The sequence below is a fragment of the Lepidochelys kempii genome, chromosome 8 (assembly GCF_965140265.1).
Source record: "Lepidochelys kempii isolate rLepKem1 chromosome 8, rLepKem1.hap2, whole genome shotgun sequence".
Lineage (NCBI taxonomy): Eukaryota > Metazoa > Chordata > Testudines > Cheloniidae > Lepidochelys > Lepidochelys kempii.
In genome coordinates this window covers 52285014-52303060 of record NC_133263.1, presented here as the reverse complement: position 1 = coordinate 52303060, position 18047 = coordinate 52285014, and the positions used below count along the sequence as shown (strand labels likewise).

At 43.9% G+C, this 18047-nt stretch overlaps 1 protein-coding gene across 1 annotated transcript; it reads right to left on the bottom strand.

Annotated features, from left to right (window-relative positions):
* Positions 1-2287: 2287 nt before the first annotated feature.
* Positions 2288-11920, bottom strand: LOC140916459 (uncharacterized). The gene is made up of 3 exons (XM_073358104.1): positions 11276-11920; positions 10458-10688; positions 2288-2355 (listed from the first exon to the last, which is right to left on the bottom strand). The coding sequence occupies exons 1-3, from the start codon at positions 11856-11858 to the stop codon at positions 2288-2290; spliced, it is 882 nt and encodes a 293-aa protein (XP_073214205.1). The 5' UTR covers positions 11859-11920.
* Between the last annotated feature and the right edge of the window lie 6127 nt (positions 11921-18047).

Here is an 18047-nt window from a genome sequence, read left to right as displayed (position 1 = left end):
TACATTGGCCAAACTGGACAGTCTCTATGCAAAAAAATAAATGGACACAAATCTGACATCAGGAATCATAACATTCAAAAACCGGTAGGAGAACACTTCAACCTCTCTGGCCACTCAGTAAAAGATTTAAGGGTGGCAATTTTGCAACAGAAAAGCTTCAAAAACAGACTCCAATGAGAAACTGCTGAGCTTGAATTAATATGCAAACTAGATACCATTAACTTGGGTTTGAACAGAGACTGCGAGTGGCTGGATCATTACACATATTGAATCTATTTCCCCATGTTAAGTATCCTCACACCTTCTTGTCAACTGTCTAAATGGGCCATCTTGATGATTACTACAAAAGTTTTTTTCTCCTGCTGATAACAGCTCATCTTAATTAATTAGCCTCTTACAGTTTGTATGGCAACTTCCACCTTCTCTGTATGTGTATATATATATATCTTCTTACTATATGTTCCATTCTATGCATCTGATGAAGTGGGCTGTAGCCCACGAAAGCTTATGCTCTAATACATTTGTTAGTCTCTAAGGTGCCACAAGTACTCCTGTTCTTTTTACATGACTTTAGTAAATCATCAGGAAAACCATGTGGGGGATGATGTACCTTTAACGGTAAGATGGAGGTAACCCACTCACTCCCTGCTTAGGAACTTTTCTTGTTATGCCCATAATTGGAGACAAAAAACAGACACAGTCACATCTTTATTAGAACATCTTGAAAATATTCTCCAAGGTCACAGAGGGAAACAGGAGAGTACAAGTCTATTAGACATACAAAGATACACAGAAGCATTTTGAAAAATCAAAAGGTGGGGTTTTCCATTGTTCATGGTGTATATTTCTCCATGGAAAGCTGGGATTCAGGACTCTGCAGAATATGACAACTGCATGAGAGTATTTTGCTGCTGTCAGAAGTGGGGCAGTGTGTCAATAGTTCAACCATCATATTAAATACAGTAACTCCTCACTTAAAGTGGTCCCGGTTAACGTTGTTACATTGCTGATCAATTAGGGAATATGCTCGTTTAAAGTTGAGCAATGCTCCCTTATAACGTTGTTTGGCAGCCGCCTGCTTTGTCCACTGCTTGCAGAAAGAGCAGCCCGTTGGAGCTAGTGGTGGGGGCTTGGAACCAGGGTGGACCGACAGCCCCCTATCAGCTCCCCATCCCCCTAAGTTCCCTGTGCAGCAGCCTCCCAGTAGACTATCAATTGCCGGGCAATTCAGCTGTCCCTCCCCACACTGCCATGTGCTGCTCCTGCCCTCTGCCTTGGAGCTGCTCCTGCAACCCTCCTGCTTGCTGTACAAGGGGTGGGGGAGAGGGGCTAATGTCAGGGTGTTCTCCTCCTCCCTGCTCCTGCCCCCTGCTTACCCCATCTCCATAGAGCAGGGGGGAGACATGACAGGGCTCAGGATGGAGGGAGCTTGCTGGCAGCAGGGGCTGTCTCAACTTGCTGATCTACTTAAAAAGGCAATGTATTTAGAGTGGCATCAGCGTACTTAAAGGGGCAATGTGCATCTCTCTCTCTCTCACACACACACACAGGTGAGAGTCTCTGTCTCTGTCTGCCATGCTGTCTCCCCTCCCTCCATTTGTGCTGCCCTGTAGAGTGTGAGGCTACAATAACAACACTGTGTTAACTCTTGAGGGCTCAGCTGTTTTAGTTCATCATTTAGCAGTAAGGCATTCCCTGGGAAATATCCCTCTGACTTCACCACCTCAATCAAGCTTCACAATCATCATTGCTGTGTACAGTATTACATTATTTGTGTAAAATTTATACTCTGTGTGTGTATATATATATAGTCTTTTGTCTGGTGAACAAAATTTCCCTGGAACCTAACCCCCCCATTTACATTAATGCTTATGGGGAAATTGGATTTGCTTAACATCGTTTTGCTTAAAGTCGTATTTTTCAGGAACATAACGACAATGTTAAGTGAGGAGTTACTGTATATTGATCAGAGGGAATCAGACTTTTCCTTCTCTTCCTTCTAGGATCTTGTTAATTAAGGTCTGTAAAGTGCTTTGAGATTATTGGTGGAAGCCACCTTAAAGGTATCTTGTTTTACCAAGCCTAAAGTTTGTGCATAAATTAAAGCATTTAATTTAATCTAAAAATAAGACTTAATGCTCAGTTTTCCAAATGGACAAAAATTCACTGTCCACCCCTTTTCTCTTATCTTCCTTATTTCTGAATAGTTAAAAAAATATACCAAACAAACCCCCAAACATCAAGAACATGGACATAGAGTTTTTCCCTTTTGCTCTTATCCCTGTTTCTAGGTATAGCATGAAGGATGTTTATATTCATTTCTCTGCCTCATCACACGACAATCTCCATCTGAACCTGTGAAATGGAAAGCGTTTCTAAGCAATTATACAAGCAGAAGGATTGGATCTTCTCAGACTCCTGAAATTTAAGCTAGTGAGTGGTAGTTTCCTCTTCCCCACTGGTGGGAGAATGAGGTACCACAAGGACTCCTCGTTGTTGTTTTTTTTTAAAAAAAAAACAAACAAGTGTATCCAAGCAGTACTCTGTGCCAAGGCTTCAGTACATTCCTAGCAGATGGCAACAGAAGCATATGAATGTTCTCTAGTAGGGTTGCTTACCAGTCCTCCCTTCAATCCCTTTTACATTTTTCCTCCATCAGTACATCAAATGAAGTAGAAAATGAGAAAGTTCCCCCTCTTACCTACCTTCCCCATCGTTTTTAAAGGGAAGTGGATGTGACATTGCATTCCATATGTTTTATGAAAATATGTTTATAAGTGTGAATATGATGTAACTGAAATATGCTTCATGCAAAAGGTCTCTTGTAAAGTATCATTACAAAGCATATAATCTACTGAGTGTATTCATCCTATTTGTATGAATGTATCATTCTTGTATCTAAAACTAGAAATATGAAGTATTACTCTGAGGTCCTATTGTAATTATGCAAAGTGTGGGCCATTAATGGTGGCTTAGGATCTTGATGGCTCCCATTAACTAGAACAGTTGGTTGTAAATGGCCCTGTTTACTTGTAAGCCTTCCTGTGTTCCTGTGAGGCAGGCCCGAAAGAATGGAGGCTTGGGGGTCTCACAGGACATGTGACCATGTACCGGGTACTGGAATCCATCTTAAACCTGGTGCTTTTCCATTTATTTTAGAAGGAGGGGTGGGGACCAAGAGAGACAAAAGATTCCCACCTTGTGCCAAAGCTGTAACGGGGGTGGAACAGAACAAAGGGAGCTGAAGTCATGAGAAAACCCCTAGTTACCACCTGAACTGGAACTAACAAGAACTGTACCGGGGAAAGGATTGGGCCCAGACTAGGAAGGAGTCTAGTCTGTGAAAGAAGCTTATTGAAACATCTCTGAGGGTAAGATTTACCTGTATTCAGTTTCTTAATGTATTAGGCTTAGACTTGTGTCGTTTGTTTTATTTTGCTTGGAAACTTACCTTGTTCTGTCTGTTATTACTTGAAAGCACTTAAATCCTACTTTTATACTTAATAAAATCACTTTAGTTTATTAACAAACCCAGAGTTAGTGATTAATACCTGCGGGAGCAAACAGCTGTGCATCTCTCTCTATCAGTGTTATAGAGGGTGGACAATTAATGAGTTTACCCTGTATAAGTTTCACACAGAATAAAACAGATTTAATTGGGGTTTAGATCCCATTGGGAACTGGGTGTCTGGGTGCTGGAGATTAGTGACTTGCTGAACAGTTTTTGGTTAAAGTCTGCAGTTTTGGGGGCGTGGACAAGACCTGGGTCTGTGTTGCAGCACACTAACATGTCTGCTCAACAAGGCAAAACGGGCTTAGAGGTAATTTCAGCACATCAGGTGACAGTTCTAAGGGGGTCTCTGTGACCAAACCCATCACAGTGGGAATGTCATGCCCTCGTCTACACAAGCTGTTTCCCCAATTTATGCATTTTTCTTCACTGATCCAGGTTGTTACATTGCTTCATCAATTGCCTAATTTCCTCTGTTTCTCACAGAATATTTTGCAATCTTGACTCATTAATCCTAATGGGAGCATTGCCTCACTTATTTCCTAATTGCTATAGTTTCTCAGTGATACTGTCTGTGACACTATATCATCATTACCATTATTTCACATAGGGAACTGTCTCCCTGACACCTCTGCCCTCTGTTTACTCCTTACCTTGCAGCTGCCCACCCCTGTGCCACTCCACAGCCCACTGTCCCACTCAGCAGCCCCACCATCCTGGTTTTCCACCTAATAGCCTCCATCTTTTTCTCCGCTACCGTCCTTTTTGATCAATGAATTTTCATCACATTTTACCAATTTTGCTTGCATTTAATGGGTTTTCAGTTGGATTTGGGAATGCACAACGTGGTGTTGGTGAGTAGGTCAGAAAGGCCTGAGACAGATGCCTCACACACCTTAACTAAGATAGAGCATGAGAAAAAGGCTTTGGGCCCAATTCGCCATTGCCCTGTCTCTTGTGCTTCATTTTCACGCCTGCAAAGTGGGTGTAAAACAATACCATTCTACTTTTCATTGTAAGGTTTATAAAGAATTTATCCATTGCTCTTGGTGCCAGTTATCCCAGCTCCTGAGCAGTCATGATGAAGTTTTAGAGTAGGTCTATTTCTTGTCAGCATTCTGATTTTGAGCAGTGATCCTTCATCTGACTGCTTTAACTTCCTAAAGCCCCCTGGTATGTTGCATCTGAACTTGGAGGAAAGACCCAGTCACCCTGCAGCCTCAGTGCTTCCAGATATATAACTAAAGAGCACACTTCCTATCTTATTCCTTTTAAGATGTGTGTTTTTTATTTTCTTAGTAGAAACCAATGGATCTAGCATAACTAATAAGTGGTAGCATAGAAGCAATGTTCAACAGAATGCAAATACAGGAGCTCCCTCAAGCGGTGACAGTGTTACTTTACACTTCTTACCTGTTTTGATGTTACATTTGTAACAAAACAAAATTAAAGACTTTTTAAAAGGGCACTAAGGTTAGCCATGTAATCGAAAGCTGGTTACAACCCTAGCTACAAAGAGGCTGCCATCTTTGTATAAGGAGGAAAATGGTTTGAATGGAAAGCTGAAGCTAAACCTCAATGAAGGCAATTGCTGGCTTAAAAAAAAGCCTAGTAAAGAAGTGACAGCACAAGGATGCACATCATCTTAACCTAACCCTGAGATCCTAAAACTGTACTTTGTAGTGAAGAACTTAGGTTAGTTCCAGCAAGTACCAGATCATTTAGAATTATTGACTTGTCCTCACAAATCTTATTTATTTTTTAACCCTTTGGTTCCAGGTTTCACAGTTGCTCCTATAGTAGTGCCAAGATTCTGGATGTGAGATCAGCATTCACTCTGCTCCTCTATACTGTCAGGTTATGTCTAGAGTTCCCAAAATAACTGACAACAGATCAGAAAATTCCTTTTTAAGAACAGACAGAAGCAGCAGGAGGAATCAAATGCAGGATTCCAAAAAATAATCAAAAGTAGCAACTCCACTGGTTTTGCTAGCAGAGGGGAAAATTATACAAAATACAAGTCCTCAACTGTCATCAGAGGGCAGCGGTATTCTAAAAACAAACACCACATCACCCTTTGCATCTGAACTCAGTTCACCTCACCAAGAAGAGTGTAGTGCTACTGCCTGCCAACTGGCTGCTGGTCTCCACACCAAGCTATTTAAGGAAAGCAGGAGTTTTATTGGGATGAAACCAAAGAGTTGAGTTACTGAATATTACTGAATAGGAGACATCTGAGCCAACTGTCACTGCCATGACCCCTTTAGCGAGCCATGAAAAGGAAACTTGGCATTGTTTCCCAGTGGGTGAATAATTCCTCCCTTTCCTCTACTATTTTCAGAGTAATAGGATCAACCCCGCCAGTCTGGCTGATGAACTGGACTTTTAAATGAGGAAGACTATTATTATTATTTTGCCCTATAGTCTACACACAGCAAGAATGCCCTCCTGTGAGGCTAACCACACATCAGACCGTGAAAGCTACTGCATCTAAAATCCAGGCACAGGGCAGAATTTCTGGTTGACTGTGCCAAGTTCAGCTCAGTTTTCTGAAACTATTCTTCACCCTCTGCATACAACATGCATTCTCTCTCTCAGGGGCAGAAGAAGTTTCTCAAAGCTCCTCCCAACAGCATTAAACTATTATCGTCATCCTCTTTGGGACATCAGCTCAAAGCATTCTAGGATCTATGGTGTAGTGTATTTTACTGCTTACTAAATGGCATTACAGAAATTATCTCCCTCAGATAAAGCTGCTCTGAGCTTGTTCAATTAGGAATATGCCAAGTCAAGCTGTGTAAAGAATCCTTGAAAAGTGGCTCCAGAGATACCAGTTCCAGAACAAGCTGGTCTTCCAGAAGCCCAAGTGAGAAAAAGGACCTATTCTAGACTGTCTTGCACCTTATATAATCATGTACAGCTGTGCAACCTGAGTGCAAAAGACTACCACACAAAACACTATAAAAGAAAGTGAGGCCCTGAGTGTCTATATACAGCTATCACTGCATACTCAATGCTAATTATGGTGGTACCAGCAGTTATAGTGAGCTCTACTGCTGACAGTGGAATGCATACTGGAATCTTGACTGGGTGCTCCAACAGTTCAATTTGTTACTGAGAGAAAGAGAGGAAATATCCAAGGGAAGGAAATATCTTCATACGGCCATGGAGAATTGACTCTTTGTTGTAAACATAGGAAGGAAAAAGTGTTCAGTGTTAAAAGTCAGTCACTTCCCCTTTCTCAGCTGATTTTAATCTCTACAGAGATAGACAATGCCTTTGGAAAGTAGTTCCCGGGAGCAGATTTTTATAAATCCATCCCCCACCAGTGCTGTGACTGTTTCTATGGTGAAGCTGCTGCAAAGCCTGTTATTCTCCTTCCTGTGAGTGCCTTCACCAGATTTACTATGAAGCAAGAGTGTCCTGCATATGAAACTTTTATTTCACTTCCTCATTAACTTTCCCTCTTCTCTGCTTACAGCCATTTTCTCCCTGTCCCTTCCTATCCCCTCACACTTACTTTTTAAATACCTGGAATGCATCTGATGAAGTGAGCTGTAGCTCACGAAAGCTTATGCTCAAATAAATTTGTTAGCTTCTAAGGTGCCACAAGTCCTCCTTTTCTTTTTGCGGATACAGACTAACACAGCTGCTACTCTGAAACCTGGCCAGAAAGGGAACCTAGCACCAATTGGGTGTGTATTAAATATGTGGGTTTTCCACTTACACTGTGTTCTCTGCTCAGACCTGTCTGATTCAGGAACAGTGGGGACTGCTGCTGACTGGAAAAGCAAAGTAAGGGTATGTCTACACTACGGAATAAGGTCGAATTTATAAAAGTCGGTTTTTTAGAAATCGGTTTTATATATTCGAGTGTGTGTGTCCCCACAGAAAATGCTCTAAGTGCATTAAGTGCATTAACTCGGCGGAGCGCTTCCACAGTACCGAGGCTAGAGTCGACTTCCGGAGTGTTGCACTGTGGGTAGCTATCCCACAGTTCCCACAGTCTCCGCTGCCCATTGGAATTCTGGGTTGAGATCCCAATGCCTGATGGGGCTAAAACATTGTCGCGGGTGGTTCTGGGTACATATCGTCAGGCCCCCGTTCCCTCCCTCCCTCCGTGAAAGCAAGGGCAGACAATCGTTTTGCGCCTTTTTTCCTGAGTTACCTGTGCAGACGCCATACCACGGCAAGCATGGAGCCCGCTCAGGTAATCGTCACCCTATGTCTCCTGGGTGCTGGCGGACGCGGTACGGCTTTGCTGCACAGTAGCAGCAACCCATTGCCTTCTGGCAGCAGACGGTGCAATACGACTGGTAGTCATCCTCGTCGTGTCCGAGGTGCTCCTGGCCACGTCGGCTGGGAGCGCCTGGGCAGACATGGGCGCAGGGACTAAATTTGGAGTGACTTGACCAGGTCATTCTCTTTAGTCCTGCAGTCAGTCCTATTGAACCGTCTTATGGTGAGCGGGCAGGCGATACGGACTGCTAGCAGTCATACTGTACCATCTTCTGCCAGGCAGGCAAGAGATGAGGATTGCTAGTAGTCGTATTGTACCATCTTCTGCCAGGCAGGCAAGAGATGAGGATGGCTAGCAGTCGTACTGTACCATCTTCTGCCGAGCAGCCATGAGATGTGGATGGCATGCAGTCCTTCTGCACCGTCTGCTGCCAGCCAAAGATGTAAAAGATAGATGGAGTGGGTCAAAACAAGAAATAGACCAGATTTGTTTTGTACTCATTTGCCTCCTCCCCTGTCTAGGGGACTCATTCCTCTAGGTCACACTGCAGTCACTCACAGAGGAGGTGCAGCGAAGTAAATCTAGCCATGTATCAATCAGAGGCCAGGCTAACCTCCTTTTTCCAATAAGAATGATAACTTAGGTGCACCGTTTCTTATTGGAACCCTCCGTGAAGTCCTGCCTGAAATACTCCTTGATGTACAGGCACCCCCTTCGTTGATTTTAGCTCCCTGAAGCCAACCCTGTAAGCCGTGTCGTCAGTCACCCCTCCCTCCGTCAGAGCAATGGCAGACAATCGTTCCGCGCCTTTTTTCTGTGCGGACGCCATACCAAGGCAAGCATGGAGGCCGCTCAGCTCACTTTGGCAATTAGGAGCACATTAAACACCACACGCATTATCCAGCAGTATATGCAGCACCAGAACCTGGCAAAGCGATACCGGGCGAGGAGGCGACGTCAGCGCGGTCACGTGAGTGATCAGGACATGGACACAGATTTCTCTGAAAGCATGGGCCCTGCCAATGCATGCATCATGGTGCTAATGGGGCAGGTTCATGCTGTGGAACGCCGATTCTGGGCTCGGGAAACAAGCACAGACTGGTGGGACCGCATAGTGTTGCAGGTCTGGGACGATTCCCAGTGGCTGCGAAACTTTCGCATGCGTAAGGGCACTTTCATGGAACTTTGTGACTTGCTTTCCCCTGCCCTGAGGCGCACGAATACCAAGATGAGAGCAGCCCTCACAGTTGAGAAGCGAGTGGCGATAGCCCTGTGGAAGCTTGCAACGCCAGACAGCTACCGATCAGTTGGGAATCAATTTGGAGTGGGCAAATCTACTGTGGGGTCTGCTGTGATGCAAGTAGCCCACGCAATCAAAGATCTGCTGATATCAAGGGTAATGACCCTGGGAAATGTGCAGGTCATAGTGGATGGCTTTGCTGCAATGGGATTCCCTAACTGTGGTGGGGCTATAGACGGAACCCATATCCCTATCTTGGCACCGGAGCACCAAGCCGCCGAGTACATAAACCGCAAGGGGTACTTTTCGATAGTGCTGCAAGCTCTGGTGGATCACAAGGGACGTTTCACCAACATCAACGTGGGATGGCCGGGAAAGGTGCATGATGCTCGCATCTTCAGGAACTCTGGTCTGTTTCAAAAGCTGCAGGAAGGGACTTTATTCCCAGACCAGAAAATAACTGTTGGGGATGTTGAAATGCCTATATGTATCCTTGGGGACCCAGCCTACCCCTTAATGCCATGGCTCATGAAGCCGTACACAGGCAGCCTGGACAGTAGTCAGGAGCTGTTCAACAATAGGCTGAGCAAGTGCAGAATGGTGGTAGAATGTGCATTTGGACGTTTAAAGGCGCGCTGGCGCAGTTTACTGACTCGCTTAGACCTCAGTGAAACCAATATTCCCACTGTTATTACTGCTTGCTGTGTGCTCCACAATATCTGTGAGAGTAAGGGGGAGACGTTTATGGCGGGGTGGGAGGTTGAGGCAAATCGCCTGGCTGCTGGTTACGCGCAGCCAGACACCAGGGCGGTTAGAAGAGCACAGGAGGGCGCGGTACGCATCAGAGAAGCTTTGAAAACCAGTTTCATGACTGGCCAGGCTACGGTGTGAAAGTTCTGTTTGTTTCTCCTTGATGAAGCCCCCCGCCCCTTGGTTCACTCTACTTCCCTGTAAGCTAACCACCCGCCCCTCCTCCCTTCAATCACCGCTTGCAGAGGCAATAAAGTCATTGTTGCTTCACATTCATGCATTCTTTATTCATTCATCACACAAATAGAGGGATGACTACCAAGGTAGCCCAGGAGGGGTGGTGGAGGAGGGAAGGAAAATGCCACACAACACTTTAAGCACAGCACTTTAAAAGTTTACAACTTTAAAATTTATTGAATGACAGCCTTCTCTATTTTTTGGGCAATCCTCTGTGGTGGAGTGGCTGGTTGGCCGGAGGCCCCCCCACCGCGTTCCTGGGCGTCTGGGTGTGGAGGCTATGGAACTTGGGGAGGAGGGCGGTTGGTTACAGAGGGGCTGCAGTGGCAGTCTGTGCTCCAGCTGCCTTTGCTGCAGCTCAACCATACACTGGAGCATACTGGTTTGGTCTTGCAGCAGCCTCAGCATTGAATCCTGCCTCCTCTCATCACGCTGCCGCCACATTTGAGCTTCAGCCCTCTCTTCAGCCCGCCACTTACTCTCCTCAGCCCGCCACTTACTCTCTTCAGCCCGCCACCTCTCCTCCTGGTCATTTTGTGCTTTCCTGCACTCTGACATTATTTGCCTCCACGCATTCGTCTGTGCTCTGTCAGTGTGGGAGGACAGCATGAGCTCGGAGAACATTTCATCACGAGTGCGTTTTTTTTTCTTTCTAAGCTTCACTAGCCTCTGGGAAGGAGAAGATCCTGTGATCATTGAAACACATGCAGCTGGTGGAGAAAAAAAAGGGACAGCGGTATTTAAAAAGACACATTTTATAAAACAGTGGCTACACTCTTTCAGGGTAAACCTTGCTGTTAACATTACATACATAGCACATGTGTTTTCGTTACAAGGTCGCATTTTGCCTCCTCCTACCGCGTGACTACCCCCTCAACCTTCCCCCCTCCCTGTGGCTAACAGCGGGGAACATTTCTGTTTAGCCACAGGCAAACAGCCCAGCAGGAATGGGCTCCTCTGAGTGTCCCCTGAAGAAAAGCACTCTATTTCAACCAGGTGACCATGAATTATATCTCACTCTCCTGAGGATAACACAGAGAGATAAAGAACGGATGTTGTTTGAATGCCAGCAAACATACACTGCAATGCTTTGTTGTACAATGATTCCCGAGTACGTGTTACTGGCCTGGAGTGGTAAAGTGTCCTACCATGAAGGACGCAATAAGGCTGCCCTCCCCAGAAACCTTTTGCAAAGGCTTTAGGACTACATCTAGGAGAACCGCAAATGCCAGGGCAAAGTAATCCTTTCACATGCTTGCTTTTAAACCATGTATAGTATTTTAAAAGGTACACTCACCAGAGGTCCCTTCTCCGCCTGCTGGGTCCAGGAGGCAGCCTTGGGTGGGTTCGGGGGGTACTGGCTCCAGGTCTAGGGTGAGAAACAGTTCCTGGCTGTCGGGAAAACCGGTTTCTCCGCTTGCTTGCTGTGAGCTATCTACAACCTCCTCATCATCATCATCTTCTTCGTCCCCAAAACCTGCTTCCGTATTGCCTCCATCTCCATTGAAGGAGTCAAACAACACGGCTGGGGTAGTGGTGGCTGAACCCCCTAAAATGGCATGCAGCTCGTCATAGAAGCGGCATGTTTGGGGCTCTGACCCAGAGCGGCTGTTCGCCTCTCTGGTTTTCTGGTAGGCTTGCCTCAGCTCCTTCAGTTTCACGCGGCACTGCTTCGGGTCCCTGTTATGGCCTCTGTCCTTCATGCCCTGGGAGATTTTGACAAAGGTTTTGGCATTTCGAAAACTGGAACGGAGTTCTGATAGCATGGATTCCTCTCCCCAAACAGCGATCAGATCCCGTACCTCCCGTTCGGTCCATGCTGGAGCTCTTTTGCGATTCTGGGACTCCATCATGGTCACCTGTGCTGATGAGCTCTGCATGGTCACCTGCAGCTTGCCACGCTGGCCAAACAGGAAATGAGATTCAAAAGTTCGCGGTTCTTTTCCTGTCTACCTGGCCAGTGCATCTGAGTTGAGAGTGCTGTCCAGAGCAGTCATAATGGAGCACTCTGGGATAGCTCCCGGAGGCCAATACCATCGAATTGTGTCCACAGTACCCCAAATTCGAGCCGGCAACGTTGATTTAAGCGCTAATCCACTTGTCAGGGGTGGAGTAAGGAAATCAATTTTAAGAGCCCTTTAAGTCGAAATAAAGGGCTTCATTGTGTGGACGGGTGCAGGTTTACATTGACTTAATGCTGCTAAATTCGACCTAAAGTCCTAGTGTAGACCAGGGCTTAGAGACTAACCAATTTATTTGAGCATAAGCTTTCGTGACCTACAGCTCACTTCATTGGATGCATACAGTGGAAAATACAGTAGGGGAATTTTACATACACAGAGAACATGAAACAATGGGTGTTACCATACACACTGTAACAAGAGTGATCAGGTAAGATGAGCTATTACCAGCAGGAGAGAAGTGGTATCACAGTAAGTGGTATCAAAGTAAGTGGTATCACAACATGTGGTATACCTCATCCACTGCACTAAATACCTCAATAACAACTATGTGGGTGAAATCTGACAATTACTATGCTCTCTAATGAACTCACACAGGAAAATGATAAAAGACAAAAACACCCTGTCATAAATATAAAGGGAAGGGTAAACCCCTTTGAAATCCCTCCTGGCCAGGGGAAAGCTCCTCTCACCTGTAAAGGGTTAAGAAGCTAAAGGTAACCTCGCTGGCACCTGACCAAAATGACCAATGAGGAGACAAGATACTTTCAAAAGCTGGGAGGAGGGAGAGAAACAAAGGGTCTGTGTCTGTCTGTAGTCGTCTTGGCCAGGGACAGAACAGGAATGGAGTCTTAGAACTTTTAGTAAGTAATCTAGCTAGGTATGTGTTAGATTATGATTTCTTTAAATGGCTGAGAAAAGAATTGTGCTGAATAGAATAACTATTTCTGTCTGTGTATCTTTTTTGTAACTTAAGGTTTTGCCTAGAGGGGTTCTCTATGTTTTTGAATCTAATTACCCTGTAAGATATCTACCATCCTGATTTTACAGGGGGGATTTCTTTATTTCTATTTACTTCTATTTTTTATTAAAAGTCTTCTTGTAAAACACTGAATGCTTTTTCATTGTTCTCAGATCCAAGGGTTTGGGTCTGTGGTCACCTATGCAAATTGGTGAGGCTTTTTATCCAACATTTCCCAGAAAAGGGGGGTGCAAGTGTTGGGAGGATTGTTCATTGTTCTTAAGATCCAAGGGTTTGGGTCTGTGGTCACCTATGCAAATTGGTGAGGCTTTTTACCAAACCTTGTCCAGGAAGTGGGGTGCAAGGTTTTGGGAAGTATTTTGGGGGGAAGGACGCATCCAAACAGCTCTTCCCCAGTAACCAGTATTAGTTTGGTGGTGGTAGCGGCCAGTCCAAGGATAACGGATGTAATATTTTGTACCTTGGGGAAGTTTTGACCTAAGCTGGTAAAGATAAGCTTAGGAGGTTTTTCATGCAGGTCCCCACATCTGTACCCTAGAGTTCAGAGTGGGGGAGGAACCGTGACACACCCTATCAGCTGTGAGTGATCACTTTTCACAAAGTCAGAAGTCTTAGGGCCACATAGGACGGAGTTATGCTCCAGTGTGGACGTTACAGTAACACCCCCCTCCGAAGTACTTGACTACTATTCTGAAATGTGGCTGTTCTTTCTCATAATAGGCTAACATGCGGGAAATAACTCAAGGGCAGATCATGCAAAATAGGTCTGTAGTGTGGATGCACCGAAAGAAATAAGAGACAAAAGAGGAGAGGACACAGGTTAGCCATGACAATGCAAGAAATTATTGCATGGTTTACTGAAATCAAATATTCCTTTGTGTCCCACTTGTGTTATGAGGAATACTGTATAAGGAGAAACAGCAGAGTAACAGACAGGTTTTCATGTCTGTTAGCAATAGTGAGCAGGGTAGATCTAGGAATCTTCTCAAGTGAGCATAAATGTGTAAATCTACGATTATCATAAGAGAGATGCTTGTGTTTCAGTGACAGAAGTCTCTATATATAGTGCAGAGTAAATGCCTCATTTGGATGAACTGGGCAGTTGACTCTTCTTTCAAAACTATTTTTTCATGATGGCTGCAGATTCAGGCAGGCATAATTACTTTGGGCCATCTGAGATTCACATTTGACAAATATCCTGCACAACTATAAGGACATGAAACATTCTTTTTAGAATGAAAGCTTAGAATCTTAAACAGACAATAAATTCTGAATCAAACTCCAGTCATGGAATTCACAGGGCCCCATGTACGATAAACGTATTTAGCATTTAACTTGTTGCTTTACCTTAGTAGTCTGTGTTAATTAATGAGTAAAAGTACATACAGTTCAGAGAAAGGAGAGTCTGCATATCCCATTATTTGATTTAGAAGAAGCTACTAGGAAAGGAATGCTGCCCTGTATGAGTGGGAGCAATAGACTAGATCTCCATTCTGACAAGAAAAAAAGAGAGCAAGTCAGTCATTAACAGAAGAAGTGTAGAAGATCTTCTACACTTTCCACAGTATGCATCCGATGAAGTGAGCTGTAACTCACAAAAGCTTATGCTCAAATAAATTGGTTAGTCTCTAAGGTGCCACAAGTACTCCTTTTCTTTTAACAGAAGACTGCTGCTGGATGAACACACAGAATTCCTAAGGTAGAAAACATGGGATGTGAAGTGAGACAGTGTAACTGTTCTTTACAAGACATTTCCTACTCCCATTTTATAATCTAAATAAAGACCACACAAAACACAGCAGGAGATTCAGAGGAAGGTTCTGGCTCAGTATTTTGTGAAAGTTTGCATAATGAAAAGGGTGACAGCATTGCAGTGAAGTGGGTAGGATTTCTGCTCTTTACAGAAGAAGCAAGTTTTAAACTAAAGTGAGATTTGATTAAGAAGGGATCAGGCTAATCTCCTGGATAGCAGCTACTTTACACATGCGCATTCACACTCACACACACACACACACTTAAAAAACCTTGTTTTTCTTGTTGAAATTACACAATTGGATGCTTTCTTTCATGAGAATAATTTCACACAAATGCACAAATACCAATTCTGCACTATTACAAGTTTTACTATTATTACCTTAACCAGGAAAACAGGAAGGTACAGGTTTTTTTTTTTTTTTTTTTTATTGGTCATCATATAAGCCAAGACAGAATACCATTAATAAACCAGAAGAAGAGAGTTGCAAGCCAAAGTAATCACTTGCAATTCTCGTATAATTAAATTAAATAAATCTGGCAAGGAAGAATCTATCAGCTCTTTGTAGACAGAAACAACAAAAATAATTTAGACTATGCTTTGGTTAAAAGAGAAGTCATTTAATTATTTAGAACTATTATATAGTGCAGAAGTGCACATGGAGACTCACAAAAGTATTTCGGAGAGAGGATGGCATACCAGCCTCACAGAGTTCACAATCTAGGGCCCAACCTTGCAAAGTGTTCTGCTCATGTAAAGATCTATTGAAATCAATGGTGTTTTGTGCAGTATGGAGGTCTGCATGCCTGGAGCTTTCTTACAGAATCAGATCCTAAATACACAAGTGGGTACAATTCAGAAACAAATTGGAGCAAACTCAGAGAGACTAGTGGAATACTTACAGGAAGATGATCAAGATGATTCTGAGACACAGACGGTGTTTTTGGAATACACCAGCTGAGAGGCTGTGTCAAACATGAGAGACAGTTTGGAAGAAGCCACAAAGTCAGGAGTGGCTGAAGGAGACAAAGTGGAAAGTTCCTTTCCCCACCCTGTGTCTGTCTTGCCTATTTAGACTGTAAGCTCTTTGGGAAAGGGGCATATTACCTTGTGTTTGTATGGCATCCAGCACAATGGAGCCCCATTTTTGGTTACCATCATAAACATGAGTAATAGTAACAACAACAGAGGGGAAATCAGACAGCACCTAAAGGGAGTGCTGGTTTCATCATAATTTGAATTGCACATCTTGTGAATCCTCTCCCAGGCCTGAAGGAGAAGGGAGGGACTCAAAACCATCATGCTCATCCAAAACACTCCCACACATGTATGCTGAAGTCAAAGGTAGAATGTACAGAATTGCTGAATTTTCCATGTTTTGCCAAATTCATCGGATTCCTCTGTTGACAGTAACATCCATTGTTACAGGTAGCACTTTCCAGAATTTATTTCTGGCTCATACAGCCTTTATTTTGTGGATTGTTGTGGCACTTAGCTATTTCACATTCAAATTTATATATACAACTGTAGTCACTGGCAAGTTTAACAGTCAGCAAGGTCAGCAAATACTGATGGGGTTCTCCCTTGTTTGGGTACCCCTGTCTTCATCTCCCATCTGCCCATGGCAGAAGAACAAAAAGATGGGACCCGATGCAGGTTTTTATTCTGGGCCCCCACATGCTATCCCATGCACTACATTCAAATAAACTCTTTCTTCCCTCACCCTCCAACCTGCTTCTGCACCCCTGCTCTGCTGCCCTGTTCCCATCCCACCAGCTCCCTGCCATGCCAACTGCTCCCAGCAGCTCAGAGTTGTTTTGCTTTGCTGCAGGGGGAGGGGGAGGGGAGAACCATAGCTGTAGTGTCTGTTTTTGAGAAACTGGAAAGTTGGCAACCCTACCACCACGGCAGCGTGTTTGGTGAGTACGCTCTATGCTGATGGGAGACAGGTATCCCGTCGGCATAATAAAACCACATCCAGAAATGGCAGAAGCTATGTCAGCAGGAGAAGCTCTCCTGCCAATATAGTGCTGTGCACACAAGTGCTTATGTTGGTGTAACTTATATTGGTGAGGGGGGTGGTTTATTCTCACCCCTTGAGCGACATAAATTGTGCCGACATAGGCTGTAGTGTAGACATAGCCTAATAATACCCCTGGCCATCAGACCCCATTTTTATAGAGGTCCCAGAAGACCCACACCCACCTATCCTCCAATACCTCTGCAATATCCAGCACAGCATTTGAGCATGCCCAGTAGTGGTTGGTAGTAGTAGAATTTTCCTTATCCCATCCTGCAGGGGTCACAGCCATTGGGCATGCTCCAGCACTGAAGGGGCTGCTGTTGGGAAATGTAGTTTGTTTCCATAGCCTCTATATCTTCCTCTTATTGGGGGAGAAATATGTGTCAGCCTGCTTCAGCTTCTCCCTAGCCAGCCCCACTCTCATTCTGTCATTCTCTGCTAGATTCTGCACAGAAAAAAAATTTTTTTTAGGTTTACTGCCCCAAATTGAAGGATAAATTAAACAGCACAAAAACACACTTTATTTAGGCCGCCTGTACTTCCAACTTAGTTATCTCATACTATAAGATGTTTGAAATGAAAACCATAAATACAAATACAAGTTTGTTTTTAGAAAAGATTTTATTATGAACTGCCTCCAAAGATTCTAAGCAGCAGAAACTATTATTTTATAAACTTTCTGATCAACTCCTGCAGTCTAAAGTAGAAAATCAAGAACTACCCCTCAATTCAGCAAACATAAATCTGTCGTTGTATCAAGGTTTAAATCAGGAAAACAATTTGTGCAGAACCACTGAAGTTCAACCTGTATGATGAAACTTTGCTTGAAACCAGCACATCTGCATACCCTGTAGATGAGCTATAAGCCAACAAAGCCAAAGATTTCATAGAAGATGATCTTAATACCAAAAAAAAACCAAACAAACCCCAAAGACCCTGAGATTAACTTGAAAGGAGCAAAATCAAAAGGCCTCTAGATGAGCAGGTCAACAATGAAGCAGGTCAAAGCAAACTGAAATAGGTTTGACGTTCCCGTGCCCATTTGATAAATGCCGCTTTCAACACTCAGTTTTATCATCTGAGCAATTGCATATGCTTGTACAGATTTGTCCTTGCCAGACCACCGAAAGTGATATGCCAAATGAGCAGTTTCCTTTTTTCCTATAAACCACCATTTTTCATCTTCATTTACAGAATGAAAAATGCGCCAAATGAAGATTTGCATGTCAAATGGCTTAGTATAGCCATATCTTTCAGATTATACATCCCGTCACATTTGTTGGTTGTTCGGGATACAGAAACTCAAAAATCAACACAGGTAACAGTGATTGGAAGAATACGTTAAAGTCT

Bases quoted from the DNA above. Each gene is read 5' to 3' on its own strand.
- LOC140916459 (XM_073358104.1), bottom strand. From the start codon at position 11,858: ATGCAGAGCTCATCAGCACAGGTGACCATGATGGAGTCCCAGAATCGC. The intron at 10,689-11,275 runs GTGAGTGTACCT...TTTCTCCACCAG, and splicing joins AGGCGGAGAAGGGACCTCTG to CTGCATGTGTTTCAATGATC. The intron at 2,356-10,457 runs GTAAGTGGCGGG...TCCATTTCACAG, and splicing joins TAAGTGGCGGGCTGAGGAGA to GTTCAGATGGAGATTGTCGT.